Source organism: Marmota flaviventris, chromosome 8 (genome assembly GCF_047511675.1).
Source record: "Marmota flaviventris isolate mMarFla1 chromosome 8, mMarFla1.hap1, whole genome shotgun sequence".
In the NCBI taxonomy this organism is placed as follows: domain Eukaryota; kingdom Metazoa; phylum Chordata; class Mammalia; order Rodentia; family Sciuridae; genus Marmota; species Marmota flaviventris.
This window is the reverse complement of record NC_092505.1, coordinates 124,278,023-124,297,185: the sequence shown is the minus strand read 5'-3', so window position 1 is coordinate 124,297,185 and position 19,163 is coordinate 124,278,023. Positions and strand designations below refer to the sequence as shown.

The window sequence follows — 19,163 nt, the reverse complement described above, 5'->3', positions numbered from 1 at the left end:
TATTTGTAGTGACTCTAGTCTGCTATTTTGGTTCTTAGCTTTATTTCAGGTAGGGCCTGCTAATGGGTATGTTTTCCCTACCCTAGACATCATCCAAGGTTTGGTCTTGGGGAAGAGCTCACAAGGATAGGAATGGGGAATGGAGTAGCTTGAAACTAGCCAGAGGCAGGAGAAGGAAATATCTACCGAAACTGCTTCCTCTGTCCTGTGCCACATGGAAGCTGAACTCAGTCAACACGAGCACATCAATAAAATGTTGTTTGGGTCGCTATTTATTGTCTCTTTGTTATCCTCTGGTTTCATTTATTCCCCAGCTCTTCCTCCATTTCTTGTCTTTTCTGCATTAGACTTGCCTATTATGTCAAATTTTAAAACTTACCAGTTGTGGAAGGGCAAAATGGTAACATTACTCTTTTGCTAAGGTTTGTTCCATTGTTAAGAGTGTCGTGACATCTTCTAGGGTCCACCTATGGGGACGTGCTAGTGGTGTAGAGCATGAAGGACATTTCTTCACACTCCACCTATGTGTCATGTGGGTGCCTTCCAACCTCATAAAAAGGTTATGTGTAGACTCAGATTCAGAAGTGAGGATGACATCTCCTCGTGAAAACTAAAGGAGACAGTGAAAATTAACAGCCCTCATAGGAACCCTTTCATATTGTAAAACGAGAGTGAGCTCTTGATATCAAACCCAGTAACCTGGTTTTGAGGAAGAATAGCACAGTTCCTAGGTATTTTAAAGTGAAATTAGTCCTTCTCAAACTTCTATTGTAACGCTCTTTCCTCTCCTTCTGTTCTCTTGGCCCCATTTTCATCCCATACACATTTATAAGAGTACTCTTTCTCTTTGTCTTCCCTTCAGTTCTCTGGTTTATAGTCAGAAGAAATGTCCCATGTGTTGGTTACATTCCCATTGTCTTAACCAACACTATACTTTGTACAATGTTCTTTTAGATTTGATTAGGAATCTGTCTTGTTCACTTTTAATTTCTGCTACTTCTTCCCTTTTTTTTTATTACTACAAAGTTAATTTTAACTTTTTATAACAAACTTGAACTTTTACTGTACTCTTCAGACAGGTGTTACTTTTATTCTCTGAAGGCTTCCTTTAGTACTTTAAGCAGAATTAAATGGTTATTTCTTCAGAGGTTCTGAGACATTCAAATAATATTTGAAAAATTAAAATAAATGCATTTTCTTGTCTGTTTAATTTTATAGGTTCGAATGCAAGCACTGAAATGCTTCTCAGTTTTAGCTTTTGAAAACCCCCAGGTATCGATGACCCTGGTAAATGGTAGGCTGGAAATTTCAGTGGCACCTACATGATTCAATCTGTCAATTTTGTAGATTTAAAGAATTTCATTAATACTTGTTTATTTTTTTATTTCTAGTGTTGGTTGATGGAGAATTGTTACCACAGATATTTGTGAAGATGTTACAGAGGGATAAGCCTATTGAGATGCAGCTCACATCAGCAAAATGGTAAAGGTCAAAACAATGACAGTACTTTCATCAATATCTTAGAGAATTTTTGAATGACCTAATTTGCTCACTTCCAGTTGCCATCTTATTTTGGGATCTTGAAATTAGATAGTCATTGGGCTTTCTCACGTTTTCTAAAATGGATATAAGTTTTTATACTTAGTTTATTACTATTAGTATATAGAATAAGAACTCTTGTATTCAAGAGTAGCTATACAAAATTACTTTGTTATTCTCAACTTACAGTCCTTTTATGCCAGCTGAAATAATACAGAATTATATCAAAATTAACCATATTACAATAAGCATGAAGCCCCCCCAAAAATAGAGAAATATGGAAAGAGAAGTTGAATTATCAGTACATTAGCAGATATGTTGAGCACCTGCTGTGCAGGATTTACCTCAATGAATCATTCATGCATCATGAATTTTATTTTATTTGTATTGTGCTTTGTTTGCTTGCTTTTTGTCTTAACTGCAAAATTAGTGTTTGCCTCTTTGTTAGTAAGGTAATGTTCTCTTGTAAATAGTTCAAAAAAATAGTATGGTAACAAACCTCTCAGTAATAATAGCTACAAGGAGTTTGAGCCTTCTACAGTAGAAAAGAATTTTACTCTTTTGTTTATAGCATTTTTAAAAAATATTTTTTTATTTATACATGGACACAATATCTTTATTTTGTTTGTTTATTTTTACATAGTGCTGAGGATCGAATCCGGTGCCTCACATGTTCGAGGCAAGCGCTCTGCCACTGAGCCACAACCGCAGTCCTGTCTATAGTTTTGTAAAAGCCAAGTATGGAAAGTTTTCAATCCATACTCCCTCCACCAGCTTACTAAAGGACTGTAACTCAAAAAGGAAATTCATTAATATAAGTTTCTCAAATAATGTTCAGTGTCTGCCTATGGAATACAAATTAATTTTTTATTTTTATTCAAAGCCATATATAATTATGAAGATAAATTGATTTTCAATAGAACCATTGATGAGTCCCCAAAACCACTGCTGGTTACCTCTAAATAATTCATTTCTGATGGATAGCTGTATTATAATTTAAATACCTCTTCTGTGATATTTCTACTGCTTTTGGAGTTGTAATATCCCAACTTAACTTCATCTAAACTAAGATACTTTGTTATTCTTATATTTTATGAATATTTTTCAAATGTAAAAAGTATGGAGAAAATAATAAAGAACCCACACATGCCCAGTTTTCTTCAAAATGTGCACTCATTAGGCTGTTTATTTTTAAAACAATTTTGTAGGGTTTTTTCCTAAATATCTGACTGACTGTATGTATCTGTTAGTTTTCTTTGATGATTAAATTGAACCACATAAAAGAATGTCAAAGTGTTCTCTCTCAAAATAAATGATAGTATTTATTTTCTTGTGTGTTTTTTTGTTCAAAGAAATCTTAAAGGCAAATAATTTTTTCTTTTACCATTGTAAATCTCAAGCAAAAACTTACTTTCTGTTATTTTATTCCAGTTTAACTTACATGTGTAGAGCTGGAGCGATTCGGACAGATGACAACTGTATTGTATTAAAAGTAAGCTAACCAACTCTTTCTAAAAATGTTTGAATATTATGTGATCCTATAAGTGTTAATATGAATGTTGATATTTGTTTCTTTTTACATATTTATCATTGTAGTAGTGTGCATAAGAAAATAATATTAAATGCCATGTTTTCTTTTCTGTGGGAAGCCATGTAGCTTTTAAAAATTGGTTTAAAGAAATTTTGAACATCACAGTGAAGTAATTCTTCCCTTGGCACAACTCCTCCCGCCTATTTTGTGATAATTAAGAGCATATGGAAATTGTAAAAAGTAGGTAAAATTCAGGTGAAACAGGGAATATATTTTAGTCCTTGGTTTTCATTAAATTTGCAGTATAATTTGCCATTCCTATAGATATAGACTTTCTATCACTCTGGTAGCCAGTAATCAATAGCATAAGAGATCAGTCCTGAAAGTCCTAATTAAGACCTGAATTCTGGTTTTAGCATCTCCACCACTGACTGGTTTGATCTCCCTTATTCTTTTGTTGCCTCGGACTCTCAATTATGAAAATGGAGGTGATAATTCCTGCTCATTTGTCTCAGAGTTATTGTGAGGATAACAATATATTAAATACAGTAACATGTCTTATTTGCTATAAAGAACAAACAGGTATAAACAGAGTGTCATTTTATGAATGTGACATCTTTTATTACCATTATTCAAAAGGTGAACCCAAGGATAAAGGAGCATTAAGAAGATTAATGTTTGCTTTAGTCTTCTGGGAAGAGAGTCAGCTAATTTTTATGTGTGCTGAGGCTTTCTGTACTGTTTTTTTTTTTTTTTTTTTTTGTTTGTTTGTTTGTTTTTTTCCTCTTACCCTTATTTTCTTTCTCATTGGTAAAATAGGTTTAGTAGCATTACCTTCATGTAGTAATTGGAAGCATTAAATAGAATGAACTGTGATTTTTTAGTACAGATAAATAGTAACTAGTAATGTTGGGAAAAGAAGAATGGCACCTTCTCAGAAGCCTAGGCTTGAGTTGTAAAGTCAGAAGTAGACAAATATGAAATCAATAGTGAACAGTAAAATGCTGAATTCTGTGGTAAAAATATGATAGGATCATAGAAAACAGTAAAGCACAGTAGACAGTAGCTGTTGAGGAAGACTTCATGTCATTATAACATTTCCATTTCTACTTCTACATTATCCATCAAATTGGATGCATACGCCTTAAGAGTAGTAAACACATAGAACATTTCTGTTGAGATTCTAAGGTAGACAAATTACTAAAGACCGGTGCCAAGATTTCTGAAGGACCTCAGAAGTAAAATTGAACTAGTTGATAATACAGTTATTCCAAAAGTTCTTGGGAAAACCTAATGATTGCGATTGTTGCCATTCACTTACATTTTTAGGAGAACTGGTGGAATCTGAGAAAGATAAGATCACTGAATTTTTATAGCCATATTTTGTTTTTACAGTTATGGATCTTAATCCCCAAAGCAAAAATAAAAGCCATTCCAGCCATGTTACTCACTAAGGAAAGAATTACATGCTTTTTGTAAGGCAAAAGTCATTCCTGATTAAACTGCTGCATTTCTTTTAGGTAAAATAAATGCATACATGGGGCAGAACCCTCAGGCGTGATATGTAAAGGGTTCTTAAATATCTTGATAAAGTTGTTTAATAGAGTTTGTCTCGTCACAAAAGCAAATTAGAGTTTCTAATAAGTTGCATTTTAGAATGTAGTGTGCCAGCACAAATGATTAATCTGCACTCAGTTTTGTTTGGTTTTGCATTTTGAAAAATCTTTTATTCTCTGAAAGTCAGTGAAGGAAATACTTGGTCACAAGCATGACTCCCAATGAAAACCATTGAGTTAATCACTATATGCTCTTCATCAAGCTTGCCTTTACCAAAAAGCAAATAATAATGTCCCTACCTTTCAGACGTTGCCTTGTTTGGTCCGAATGTGCAGTAAGGAAAGATTACTGGAGGAGAGAGTTGAAGGAGCTGAAACACTCGCCTATCTGATTGAGCCAGATGTTGAGCTGCAGAGAATCGCTAGCATAACCGATCACCTCATTGCCATGCTTGCTGATTACTTTAAGTATCCCAGCTCAGTGAGTGCTATCACTGATATTAAAAGGGTATGTTCTCTTTTCCTTTTTAGCAGCTCAGGAGTTTTTTTTAAGTTTTCTTATTGCTCACAACTTTGAACCAGTTGGTCATTAGAGCTTTGCAAAGCCCTTTTAAAAGAAAATAATCTTTTATATTGGGTAACATAGGTGATATTGCTTTGTATGTTTTTAATCCAATTTGCTTAATGTTTATTGTCAGGAAACTTTTACTAAGCACATAAGGATGATATAAGAAAATTGCATCCCTGGCCCTAACTGAAACCCTTAAATAGTGGGTTTCTAAGCTAGATATTGACATCATACCAACATCATCTAATTCTATTCAAGGTCATGCAGTCATCTCTGTTGGCATATTCTTGTTCTTTAGGTCAAGGGTGATCTTTTTTACAGGTGACTGAGTGTCTGCATTTTATTCTTCCCTCAGTCTTTGATTTTTACCACCCTTTCCCATTCTCTTTTTTCATTTTTCAGTTTTGCACTGTGCTTTCAGCTGCCTACGGAGAGCTAAAGCACTATTGAACCTCTAGTTTGGGACTATCAAGGGCCAAAGTATGCTTTTTCTGAAAATGTAATTTCCTTAAAATTGGAATTAGAATTCCTTTGACCTATTGTCTCTCAGCCTGTTTGACATGCCCATTTTCCTAAGCATGAGAGATTCTACTAGAGGAAGTTTATTATAGGAAGTCATGGTAGAGAGACCATAATTAGTAGCCAGTACGATTTCATGAATGTGACTATGGTCCCAATTTTAACTGTTCTCTTAACTTCCCCCATGCTCTGAGTTCCAAAAAACCCCATTCAGTAGTCAGTAGTTCACTTGGCATTAAGGGTATACCTTTTCTCTGTCTTTGGAAGGGCCTAAGAGCACCTTGGATAATAATTCATTAGTAATTTGCACCACCTTCTGTCTGTCTTAATGTCCTAGGCGTTCTCTTCCTCGATAATCATGTTTTCCTAGAAGAGGTGATGGGATACATTGAACCAGTTGCCTCCTCTTGTTTCCCTGTGGCCATTTGTTCACACTGACACGATATCTCATCAGCCCAAGATACATAAGCAAGACCTAATCATAGCCTGATAAATACCTGACAAATATCCTGAGATGCAAAGAGAATGCTCTGCTGGGCTTGAGAGTGAGGAAACATAATTTTAAGAACTTCTAGCATAAACTGTGCAGCTCATTCAACTAATATGTAGAGGATTATCCTTGCTGTCAGAGTTTTTCCATTTCATTTCCATCACAGTAGAACTGAAATGACAATCTTTTAAATGGCCCCCTAGTGCCAAACTTAAATAATAGATTGTTTTATCATTTTGGTGGTAGATTATCCAGAGGTTTCTGGCTATAAAAGTATCCATAGAAAGAAATTCCCACATGATAATAAATGTGTGTGATTTTCATGGCATTTTAGATCCAAGTCAGCATTAGAATATGTAGGCTATGGCTAGAATGTAGTTAGGACTTTAAGGATAGATACTTTACATACTTTGGAACAAAAAATAAGTATTGTATATTGCAGAGCTCCTCCCATAATCTGTCTGTGCCTGATGTTAATCAAAACATTTTTGGAACTACTTTTATTCCTGCCTACAGAACTACCTCAAATGTGTTGTTATTCTTTACTTTTTATTTAGTGTAGTTATCCTAAATTGTATTATCCAGCTGGATTTATCCATCTCCATACACCACAGTGACAGTTAAATTAAAACTCTTAGGTTGATGAAGCTATACCTTTCAGGGTCTTCTAACTAGTTATTTCTTTAGTGAATTTCAAAAGAGGCTCTCCGAATGTTTTGAACAACATCTTCATCATTGGATAAGAATTAACCTTTCTAAGGAAAAGATGAGTAAGTTAGGGCTTTTAGTTTAAATTAGAATATGCCTTGTGTAGTTACTGGTTCAGAGTCATTGGAAGTAGCTGAGAACATGTTTCTATTTTGTTTTTATGAAACTTTGTTGGTAAATCAGTTTTACAAATGAAATGTTAACTTAGGCCATTTTAAGATAGCATTAATTGCTTCATACCAATAAATAATTAATTTTCTTAAAGAAAAATGATATACTCTGAATATGAATCTTAGGTAACTTATGATAGTAGTGATTACCATGGTATGTTGTTTATTAAGCATTTTCACAAAGAATTCCCTGTTTGTAAAGCTTTTTGAATATTGAAATTAGGCCAGCACTATTGTTAATGTTTAGGAAAATCTAAAGATATTGATAGAATAGAATTCAATATATCAGTGTCAAATGTTGTATTTTTGTTCTTAGAAGCAGACTGCATTTTAGGTCCCATTGATACAAATTCAGCATGGTCTCATTCACGTGAATAGAACTAGGGAAAAAAAAAACCTAGGGAATTGAACAACATCACTAATGTTAATAGTCATTAACACACTTGTTTTTTTAATCTTCAAACTCAGTTATTTTTGATAAAAATTTAACTTACGGACTGAGTTAGAATGTATCTTTTCTTTCTCTTGTAGCTTGATCATGACTTAAAACATGCTCATGAACTCCGCCAGGCTGCATTCAAGCTCTATGCCTCTCTTGGAGCAAATGATGAAGACATCCGGAAGAAGGTGAGTCTGGGAGAGGGGCGTCCCCCAGTCCTGACAGCCAGCAGGCAGGGAGTGACATCAACCTGAAAGTCGTGGTGAAGAGCACTAACAGTGACTGTTTGAATATAATAAAGCAGAGTGACAAAAGGCAGAATTGAAGAATGAATGGGACCTGGATTTGGGGGTTTGTTTGTTTTTAGAACATAGAGTGGCGTGGCCATGATGGAATGACAAATAACTGGCCTGCTTTTTTTTGTGTCATTAATATGGATTATTATGTTGCACATTTTTGCATGTGTTCTGATAAAAATCAATTCTAGCACTGTGAAGCTTCAGACACCTTGAAAGACCTAACACTAGAATTGTAAATGTTATTTATGGAAATTCCTTCCAATGCCATTAAGAAGTTCAAATCTCTATTGTATATTGTTCTTTGATATGTGGCTTAGTTTTATGTTTTGATTTTTTTCTTTTCTTTTCTTTTTGCTACTGTGCAAGTTTAATGTGAATAAAATCTTTGTGGAATGATGATTTTATGTTTAGTGAGTGGTCATCTGAATTTTCCAGCTCCCCAAAAGTGTGTCTCTGGTATAGCACCTGTATGTTACTAAAGTCTAGTCTAACACTGAACTTACGTTCTTTATGAGAGTAGTTCTAGATAGGAATAAAGTATAGTGGTAAGTTCTGACCTGGCTCCCTCCACAACCAAAAGGCTGGAGCTTCCCACTCAAAATTGTATGTAATTTAATAAGTGCCACACAAGGCTTTTAAAACTATCAGTGAGCAAAATGACATCTGTCTTGAGGATCAGTAGTAGAAGGAGCAAGTGGCATTATTTACTGAACATGACAATTTACTGACTCTCCCCATCTATGTTGGTATTTTAAGGAGAACTGAGGAGAGAAATCACAAAGTATTGGACTGGCATTTACATGATTCAGGAAGTACTGCAGGCCTGTAGAAAGAGAAATATGGAACAACCTTACGTTTGTTGAAATAAACGAAAAGGAAACATTCTTAGAGAAATTGAAGTAATAGCAATAAGATTAGATGTGTGAGTAGCTTTGATTTAAAATCAGCACAAAAAAGCACAAGAAGCTTGTTGTTTTCCATGTAACCTCAGACTAGTTCAGTTAACGAGGTTTTTGATCTCTTTTGAAGTGTTTTTAGTACATACCTATAAAAATAATTTTTGATACCTCTAAGCTTTCACTTGTAAAGTGTTACTTCAAGACACACATACTGGTGATAATGTTATTTCCTGTGTCTAAACGTAATTTATGAATGTTGACACTGATGTATTTCATTCACTATAGGTATGTGGTACATTATAAGGGAAGAGGCTTTTCTGGTAATTCATAGATAAAACTAGAGAAGACATGGACTGTATAATTTAAATACATAATGATTTGTTTGGGGATGGTGATTAGGACCTGTTGAAAACAGAAGTATTTTACCCATTCTAAAACCTCCACAAGACCGTGTCTTGGAATGAAAGGAGGATAAATAGGTAGATAGATAGACAGACCATATGGGGGAAATAGGATGTGCGTTTGTACTTATTTGTACTTTTTTGTTAATAAACTATTGTTTTTGGAATTAATGACTTACTTTGTGATGTCATGTTCTAGAAAAACTTACAACACAACAGTCTAAACAGTAGTCTATTAAAATTTGTATTTATAACATGTATAATTTGCTGGTAAGGCTAACTCCTGATCATTTCTGTAGAAAGATGACAAATAAAGAATAAGTTATAATTATTAATTATAGTTTTTTGTGTGGTAAAGAAGACGCTATGACATTCTTGTGTGATTGGGATCACATAGTGTTTTTAGGAAGATATTTAATTTCTAGGAAATTAAATGTTTGGATGATTTACAGTTCATAATATTTATTTTGAAGAGAGAAATGGAAAATGGAAAATATAAAAGAATTTTGTGACAAAATCTGCTTGAATCCTGGTCATAGGAATGGAAAATCCTTATTTTCAGTGTGTAAAAAATGATAAATAGCTCATTTCCTTTGGATGCATTTGTTTCTATTCAGCTTTTTGTTGAAATAATTATTTGGGTAGATTTTAATTTACTTTTCCCATGAAATATTTATTTCTCTTTTATGCTTATGCCTTATAAACATTGATTGTATTCCCTTTTTATATGTAGATTCTTATAGTTCAATGTTTATTGTTTTATTTTTCGTGTATTTTTAATGAGTGAATAACCTCAAAAGAAATGCCAAGGAATATAGACCTACTCTTTTTGTTCTTACTGCCCCCTCCCCCAAAACAGCAAAAACAAAAACAAAATGAAGTTTTTTGTTTGTATCATCAGAAAAAGATGAAATATTCAGTTGGTCTGCTTTTCAAACTAAAAATGGGAACATAATTCAGTAATTACAATTAACAATATGTGCCCTGCTATATCCAATTAAGGAAAGGAAGCAGAATAAAGAAAACAAGAGCAAAGAAGTAGAGACAATGAGAAGTATCCACTGCAGTAAAGGGAAAGGACACTGGCCTTCTCTCTTCATAGAATTTTGTCTCCATCTTAATGCTTCTAAAGACTTCTGAAAGTGTGCCGTTTTCATTTCTTGATATCTTCTCTTTTGGCCAGATTTAAGCTGAAGACTGAATGTGACTTCCAAGTCAGAGGTTAACCAACCTTTCTTTGGAGCAATGTTGTCATATTCCTATTAAAAGAAATTAATTTTCTGGAACCTAATAAGCATTCAGTAAATATTTGTTACATAAATATAGAAATGACAATGCAGAAATCATATGCAGAGTGACATTTCCTTTAATCTGCCTGGATCTTTCTGTATCCTGTGCAGAACAAAGTTGGGATCCTAATTCCTAACTTTGTATCACTCTAGTGATTACAAGTGTGTGGTGGCACACACCTCTAATCCAACTATTTGGGAGACTGAGACAGGAGGAGTATTACAAGTTTGAGGCCAACTTGGGCAACTTAATGAGACTTTTATCTCAAAATAAAAAATAAAAAGGACTGGGGATATAGCTCAGTGGTAGAGTGCCCCGGTACTGGGGTGGAGAGGGGGAGAATTGACCCTGATTCTGAGTGTATTATGGTTAGGGAGAGTCAAGGTATAGGTAGGAATTGAGAGCTCAATGGAAGACAGGACCAGAGCACATTAACTACTGACAGCAATGTCATTAGCTCTAATCTCTGCCAGGGGAAATCTAGTTTCTAATGGTGGCTTTTACCAAAATATCAATGCTATTTAGGAATCAGAAGTCCACTTCATGGGGCAATAAAAGCAAGAGAAGTTAAGATACTAAACAAATAGATCAGGAAATTGCTTCATGTACTGGCATCATTAACAAATGGTTAAGTAATAGGCAGCAGTAGCAAACAATCCTATAATTTTTAAGAAATTCTTTTATAAGAAAGTATTGTTTTTATGAAGACCATCACTTGTTGGATAATTGATCATCAGAATGGAAGTTTTTAAATATCTCTCTTTTAATCTCTTAAAATGAAATAATATTTATCAGAAATGTTAGAAGGTATAAATTGAAGAGAATTAGTGGTAGTATACAGAAAAATTAAAATGCAAGGAAATTAAATTAAGCAGGATGCTGTTTTTATTTTTGAGAAAAATAAACAGATTACAAATGTTAAACTTGTAGCTTTGCTCCTCTAGGTTATCTGACCCATGGAGACTTTCAGAAAGCTTTCCTCCTATATTTGAATACTTATATTTTAGCTGGAGATACCTTTTGAGGATTTAGAGTGTAAGCTCCATGAGGGCAGGGTTTTGTTTTTTTTTTTTTTAATGTTTCGTTCATCATTATGTTCCCAGCAGCTACAATACTGTGCGTAGCTGACAATAAATATTTGAAGAATGAATGAGTGAATGAAAAAAATAATGAGTAAATGCAGAATTGTGTTACTCTGTACCCATTATCAAATTATATACAGTCCTTTCTACATTAGTAATGTTGCTAATCTTACTAGCAATTCTTGTGTATGTAAAGAGAGGAAATATAAAATAGTAGAAATACATATGTGGACATAGAGACAAGAGGTTTCACTATACTTACTGTAGAGGATACGCAGAAATTCCCATTTTTCAAGTTGCAGGTAATTCCAAGGATATGTATTCTTTCTATTCACTTGGGTATAGGTCAAAGAGCACATTTTATTTCAAAATAATTTTGACCATTATTTCTTAAATAAAAAATATAGTTTTCTTTTCCTTTTCTAAATATATGATTTAAAGCAATTTATAGAATTCACAAGTGTGACTCTGGTCTAAATTTTCTAGGGATGAAGATATGATTTGGGCCTGGGGTTGTGGCTTAGTGGTAGAGTGCTTGCCTAGCATGTGTGAGGCACTGGGTTCGATTCTTAGCACCACATATAAATAAATAAAGTAAAGATCCATTGACAACTAAAAGAAGAAAAAATTAAAAACAAACAAACAAAAATATAACTTGATTTATAGAAATTAACCTGACTTTTTAGGAATAGACTTACCCTGTAAAGTGGTATTATGTGTGAAATATTATCTTCCCACTTATTGGATGTCTAAATTTTAAAAGGTCATTAATTTAAGTTAGTTCTAAGTAGATTGATTGAATTACCTCCATTGTACAAATTGTCCACTGAGTAAGGGGAACTATCTAGAAAGGAGAGATAAACAACAATTAGACAGCCCTAAAATTCAGTATGTATAATAAAACCTTGGTACTAGAGAAAAACATGAAGTGATCAGTGAGAATTTGCCAAGAGCTTGAAGAATTATTTGGAACCAATTAAAATGTACATCTATGGAGCTATCCTTGAATCCTTTTGGAATTGAACAGGGTTTTTTTTGTCAAATTTTTAAATGCGTTTTAGTTTACATTTTTCAAAAATTGAAAATATAAACTCTTTTAAGTTTTGCTCCTTATCCAGAGAAAAGTTATCCATTCACAGTAGTTTTCCATGACATGAAAAAAGTATCTGACAGTGGACAGTGGATGTTTTCTCCTCTTCCCTCCCCTTTCCTTCCTTTCTCTTTTCTTTTCTCTCTCTCTTTTTTTTTTTTTGAGGCAGGGTCTCTGTATATTACCCTGCCAGCCTCCTACTCCTAGGTTCAAGAGATCGCCTGCCTGAGCTTTCTAAATAATTGATTTCTTTACAGTTATAACTGTAAAGTAAGTCATTATGTAGCTATAAACACTGCCGCTGCACCTGAATTATTTTTTCTTTTTAAATTGAACTTTTTTTGTTATTTTTAGGAAGCATAGGCAGAGTAATATTCTATTGTGTATATATATCGCATTTTCTAAGTCCTTTGGGTATAAACCAAGGAGTGGGTTAGCAGGGTAAAATGGTGGTTCCATTCCAAGTTTTCTGAGGAATCTCCATACCACATTCCATAATAGGTGCACCAATTTGCAGTCCCACCAGCAGTGTTTGAATGTACCTTTTCCTCTGCATCCTCGCCAATGTTTATTGCTTGTATTCTTGATAATTGCCATTCTGACTAGAGTGAAATGGAGCTGGAGAATATCATGCTAAGCGAAACAATCCAGTCCCAAAAAACCAAAGGCTGAATGTTTTCTCTGATATGCATATGCAAATTCATAGTGGTGGGGTGGCTAGGGAAGAATAGCATTACTTTGGATTAGGCAGAGGGGAGTGAAGGGAAGTGAGAGGGTAAGGGAGTAGGAAAGATAGGGTAACAATGTCCCATTCATTCCACTATGTGCATATATAACTACACGACCGGAGTGATTCTACATCATGTACAACCAGAAGAATGAGAACATATACTCCGTTTATTTATGATGTGTCAAAGTGCATTCTACTGTCATCTATAATTAGAACAAATTAAAAAAAAAAAAGTATAGGCAGAGAAAAATAAGAAAAGGAAAACAAAAAAGAATGAGAATTTTTCTTTACAGTTATAACTGTAGAGTAAGTCATTATGTAGGTGAGACAATTTGTAATATTTAGCATGATACCTGCCACATAATAGGTGTTCAATAAGTGGAAGCATTTATTAGAATGTCTTAAATTACTTTGTTGGAAGAATCAATATATATGCTGTATTTATTTTAGTCTATTAGGAGAAAAAGTGAGCAACATTGGAGGTATAATTAAGAGAGGTTTACAATGAAGAAAGTGATTTTATGCTGTACATTCACAAAATTATTAATTCATTCCAATAAAAGAATACTAATATTCAGAAATATACTCTTTCTATAGAATATCTCTTATTAATGACAGGTAGTTTTCTTTATCTTATAATTTTATTTTTTAAATATACTTAAAAATCTGGATTTTAAAGAACTTTCTGTTATAAAATGTCCTCCAAAGCACCAAATATAATTTTGTTTGTTTTTCTTGGTGCTAGATAGAATATATAGTACAAATCAATAGTTGGTTAAAATCAAAGATAATAGATCTCTTGAGAAAAGGAAGCTGACTGAATTCTATCTTTTTGGTGTTCTAAGTATTACTGTCCATGGTTGTCATAAATATCATTTCTCCAGAGGACCATCATTCTTATGAAACCAAATCCCTAAATATGTTCACATTTTGAACACATGTAAATTTTTTCTGTATTTTTAATGGTATAAGATTTTTAATGTATTTGTAAGTTTAGGCCTGTTTTTTTAAACATCTTTCTATTATATCAAAACCTTGCTAAACATTCACTTTGAATGTTTTTATCCTTTGTTATAGCTTGATTTTATTACTAATTGGTCTTCTGGTTAACTGTACTGTATAAATATACTGTAAGTTTATATTTTTAGATATTATGCAAAGTTTGTTGATTCTAAATGACCATTTAAAGGGCACACCATCAAAATTCTGTATTTGTCTCTGTCAGGAAATTAAGCAGATGTAAGGAATTATTTCTGAGACCTAGCCTGCATATTGAAACAAAGTACCTTGAACATTTTAAGGCTTTCCATGATATCACTTCAGTAGCACCCTTTAGAACTTGGCTTTACTATTAAATAGCAGCAGATTCATTCAGAATTCAGAATTCCTTAAGTTGTGGCTAAATTGTTGGCTATCTTCTTAAAGCTGACCTACCCAAGAATTTTTAATGAACCCTGCAACGTTCATTCACGACGGTAAGTATTTTTAAGGAGATAACAGTAACAGGGCCAGGTTTTGCCCCTCGCCCAGTCTTAAGACCCTTGGTTTTCAGTATACTGAAAGAAGCAAACCTGGGAGTGATAATGCTATATATATAATAGAGGTATTTATAAAATAAAGTAACAGACTTTTATCTTAGAGTTTCATTAAATGGAGATATAAAATTTTAGTGTCATATACAATTTGTGGTATGTAGATGCTTAAATTAAACTATTGACTTATAAAACTTTCTGTTTTTAAAGCATAAAGTACAGGTTGGTTGTTTATAATCTAGTTAAAAGCTACAGATATCTTTTAAACCAAGTAATGAGCTAAAATATCATCTATATTGCATCTGTAAAGCTAATATGAGTGACTTTGTTGGATTTTCAAGAACATTTTATGTGGAAATGGATGGAATGTTTGGGATAGTTAAATATTTTTAGAATAGTAGACTTTGAAAACATTGTGTTTGTGGTGGAGAAGCAGGACTATTGCTGCACTGTTCTTCCATGATTAAAATGCTAGCACAGGGTCAGCGGATGCCACCCTGTAAGTACTGTTACTCATGTAATTCTGTCATTCTATAGCCTATGAGGAAATAATGGGTTTTGCATTTTTAAATGCTTGGGGAGAAGAATAGTTAGCATTTCCTGACATACAAAAAGTAGATTAAATTCAAATTTATGTCCATAAAGTTTTTTCCTCCCCCAGTGCAGTCATATACATTTGTTTATATGTTGCCTATGACTGTTTTGTATTGCCAGGGCAGCTTGAGTAGTTGGAACAGAATCATGTGACCCCTAAAGCCTAAAGATTTTACTGTGTGGCCTTTCAGGAAAATAATTTGCCATCTTATGCTAATACTTCATAGCTAAATAGAAATTGTCATAAGCTAGTTTTAGTGAAAAACTACACTTCCCATTTGCCTCTCTGTCCTGGATTATAGAAAGAAATGGGATCCCATTAAAGCCAGGAGAGGGAGAGTTGGTTGTCTGACATTTTGAAGAAAGGTATTATCAAATGTTGACAGTATGACATTGACACTTGGTATTTCCCTACAGGGTGATTCCTTTGTTTGAATGATTATGGCATGTGACAGACTCTAGGTGAATTGGCTTTTAGTTATGATAGGAAATGTTATCGGATTCTGTAGAGTGGTTAACAAAGTTGCTTGAATAAGATGCCATGTCCAAGAAAAAAATAAAGATCCTGTTCATTGAATAAGCTTTGCCAAATATAAAGCATAATGTTAGGTGGCATAGGGACATGTAAAGATCATTTAATTTAAATACTTATGTCAAGATATAATCTCTTTAAGAGCCAGGAATGGTAGTGCAATGCCTGTGATTTCTGCAACTCAGGACGCTGAGTCAAAAGGACCCCCAATTCAAAGGTAGCCTCAGCAGCTTAGAGAGGCCCTAAGCAACTTAGTGAGACCCTGTCTCAAAGAATAAAAAGGTCTTGGGATGTGGTTCAGTGGTTAAGCACCCCTAGATTCAATTTCTGGTACCAAAACAAAACAAAAAAAACCCACCTGTTTAAAGCTGAATTCAACATTAATATAACAACTGCTCTTTATTGAATACACACTATGTGCCGGGCCCTGTGCTAAGCATTGTACATTATCTTTCTTAAACTCATTACCATCCTGTGAGACAGTCATTGCAGACCAGGAAACAAGACCATGGAATTAGAGAAATTGAGTATGAATATGGGTAGCAGTAGAAAAGTAAGAACAGGGAAGAAATACTTTGCAAAATGTTTACTAAAGCTCCAGAATATGTATTTTTAATTTTTTTGTAGTTGTAGATGGACAGAATGCCTTTATTTTATTTGCTTATTTTTATGTAGTACTAAGGATCGAACCCAGTGCCTCATGCATGCTAGGCAAGCACTCTACCACTGAGCTACAGCCCCAGCCCCAGAATATGTATATTAATCAGTGATCTAAGAGAAGCCCAATGAGATTTTGGTTAAAAGTTTTTTTTAAAAAAAAGGAGCTACCCTTTCTTTCTTTTCAATATTTATATTTTGGTTGTAGTTGGACACAATACTGTTTATTTATTTATTTATTTTTAACTCTTTACTGACCATCCTTCTTGAAAGTAAAACTTGATATGATAATTGCTTATTCTAAATACTAGGAGAGTATTTCTAAAAGAAGAATTTCTAAAAGAAGAATTTCTGGCAAAAGGAATGAACATTTTTATAAATAGAGGGTTTTTTGTTTGTTTTAATTAGTTATAAATGACAGTACAATGGCCTTGAATCTTTTTTTTTTTTAAATTTGTAAGAAGTCATATATTGTTGTATGTGCTCCTCACCACATGACAGCCTCTCTGAGGACAGGCAATATCTCTCTTTTTTTTTGGTGTGTGTGTGGTGCTGGGGATTTTACCCAGGGCCTTGCTCATGCGAGGCAAGCACTCTACCAACTGAACTATATCCCCAGCCCTGTTTGTTTTTATGTGGTGCTGAGGATCGAACCCAGGGCCTTGAACATGCTAGGCAAGCACTCTGCTGCTGAGCCACAACCCCAGCCCCAGCTACCCTTTCTTTTAAAAATGATTACTATGGGCTGGGGATGTGGCTCAAGCGGTAGCGTGCTCGCCTGGCATGCACGGGGCGCTGGGTTCGATCCTCAGCACCACAAAAAAATAAAATAAAGATGTTGTGTCCACCGAAAACTAAAATTTTTTGTTTTTTAAATAAAATGATTGCTAAAGGAAAGCATCAAAAATCTTACATTGGAGCACTGACAAATATTACATAGAATATAGGCTATCATTGGGGAAAACCACAGTCCTCCACAACAAAGAAAGGGAATTTGTGGCCTGAAGGCCCTTTGGCTCATATCTGAGAGAGTTTGATTCTAGAATGGAAATAGATCAGAAGGGAATGGAATTGAAAAGGTAGTGAAACTCTACTTTGTGTTTTCTTCCCAGTTTTTCTTACCTTATCTCCATATCTCTATATTAGCTATCTGACCATTTTCTTTTTTTTTTTTTTGGTACTGGGACTTGAACCAGGGGTGCTTTACCAACTGAGCTAGATCCCCAGTACCCTCCCCACCTTTTTGTTAAGTTGCTTAGGGCCTCACTAAGGTGTGGAGGCTGGCCTTGAACTTGTGATCTCTCTGCCTTAGCCTGGGTTTACAGGGGTGCACCATCATACCCAGCCCTCTCTGACCTTTGCAATTTGTAGTCCAAACCATAGCTGAATCACTTATTTTCTTGGAGGTGCTGTAGAATGTCTTTTTTTACCTTTTCCCCTTGTTGGTACATTCATGAAGACCTCTCTTCCCTACTATATAGTTATAATTACATATCCTTATGGCCTAGGATGTCAGTATATGATCTGTGATTCCTAAAACACTGATAACTTTTCAGATTTCTTTTCCATTTTTAAAGTGAGATTTCAATTTAGTTATGAAGCCTAGGTGAAAAAAAAAAATCTTATCCCTACAGCACATTGATTAGAAAGGATCCCACACTCGAAGTAAGAAAACCCGAGAATCATAGCTCAAAAATAAACAGATATCACTAGTTCTTTCTGATGGTCTGTTGCCATTACAGCCATGTAGAAGAATGTAGTAAGAAAATTTCCTAGCTGAATCTATTTAGGAACAAGCACCAAGATTGCCCACATTTTATTGATCCATTCTTCTTTTGATGGACACCTTAGGCTCATTTCATAACTTTACTATTATGTTCATAGTGCTCTTCTCCTAAAAAGAGAGAGGTAAGCCATTAGACCTCAACTACGTGTTCCCTGTTACGAAAGGCCCACCCATATTGACACTTAAGAAACAGAGCACTGCCATTCACATCCAGTCTAGATCTTTTTTCCTGACCTCCTTGTACTGCATCCTGCTTGGCTGCTGGATTATAACTAGACTTTCTGGATTTGATAATTTATGCACTTACATCTTAGGAGACTACCTTGCCTAACTTTCAAAATTTAATTTCAGGTCTTTACTTTTTCAGGCTAGTTCTGTCTTGTTATTTATCACTCACACTTCATTAGAACTTCTTCTGGAACCTTTTACATTAACTCATTTGGAATTAAATTATATTTGCCTGGCTATTGTATACATAAGCATAAACAATTGATGTAAAGATAGTGACCACTTTGCCATCCCTACCTCATTGATCCCAAGCCCATCCACTTTGAGTTGTCCAAGAAGTTCGCTGATACCATCAGGAATCTGACTGGATTCCGTTTCTCCATATTTTGCTTGACTTTAGCTCAAGTCCAAGCTAAAGTTTTTCTAATACCTAGAGAATGCTTCATGCTGAGTCATGCCAAAAGAATAATTGGATCTGTTTTTTTTGTTTTTTTTTTTAAGACTGTATCTCTGACTTTGCCAG

At 34.3% G+C, this 19,163-nt stretch overlaps 1 protein-coding gene across 5 annotated transcripts in view; it reads left to right on the top strand.

Moving 5' to 3' along the window:
• Positions 1 to 19,163, top strand: part of Armc8 (armadillo repeat containing 8) — a 99,972-nt gene that overhangs the window by 47,057 nt on the left and 33,752 nt on the right. For all 5 annotated transcript variants that reach the window (XM_071615622.1, XM_071615623.1, XM_027933572.2 and 2 more), the window contains 5 exons: positions 1,219 to 1,294; positions 1,392 to 1,482; positions 2,971 to 3,031; positions 4,934 to 5,134; positions 7,613 to 7,708. In XM_071615622.1, coding sequence (XP_071471723.1) covers positions 1,219 to 1,294; positions 1,392 to 1,482; positions 2,971 to 3,031; positions 4,934 to 5,134; positions 7,613 to 7,708 — 525 coding nt within the window. The remainder of the gene's footprint in view (positions 1 to 1,218; positions 1,295 to 1,391; positions 1,483 to 2,970; positions 3,032 to 4,933; positions 5,135 to 7,612; positions 7,709 to 19,163) is intronic.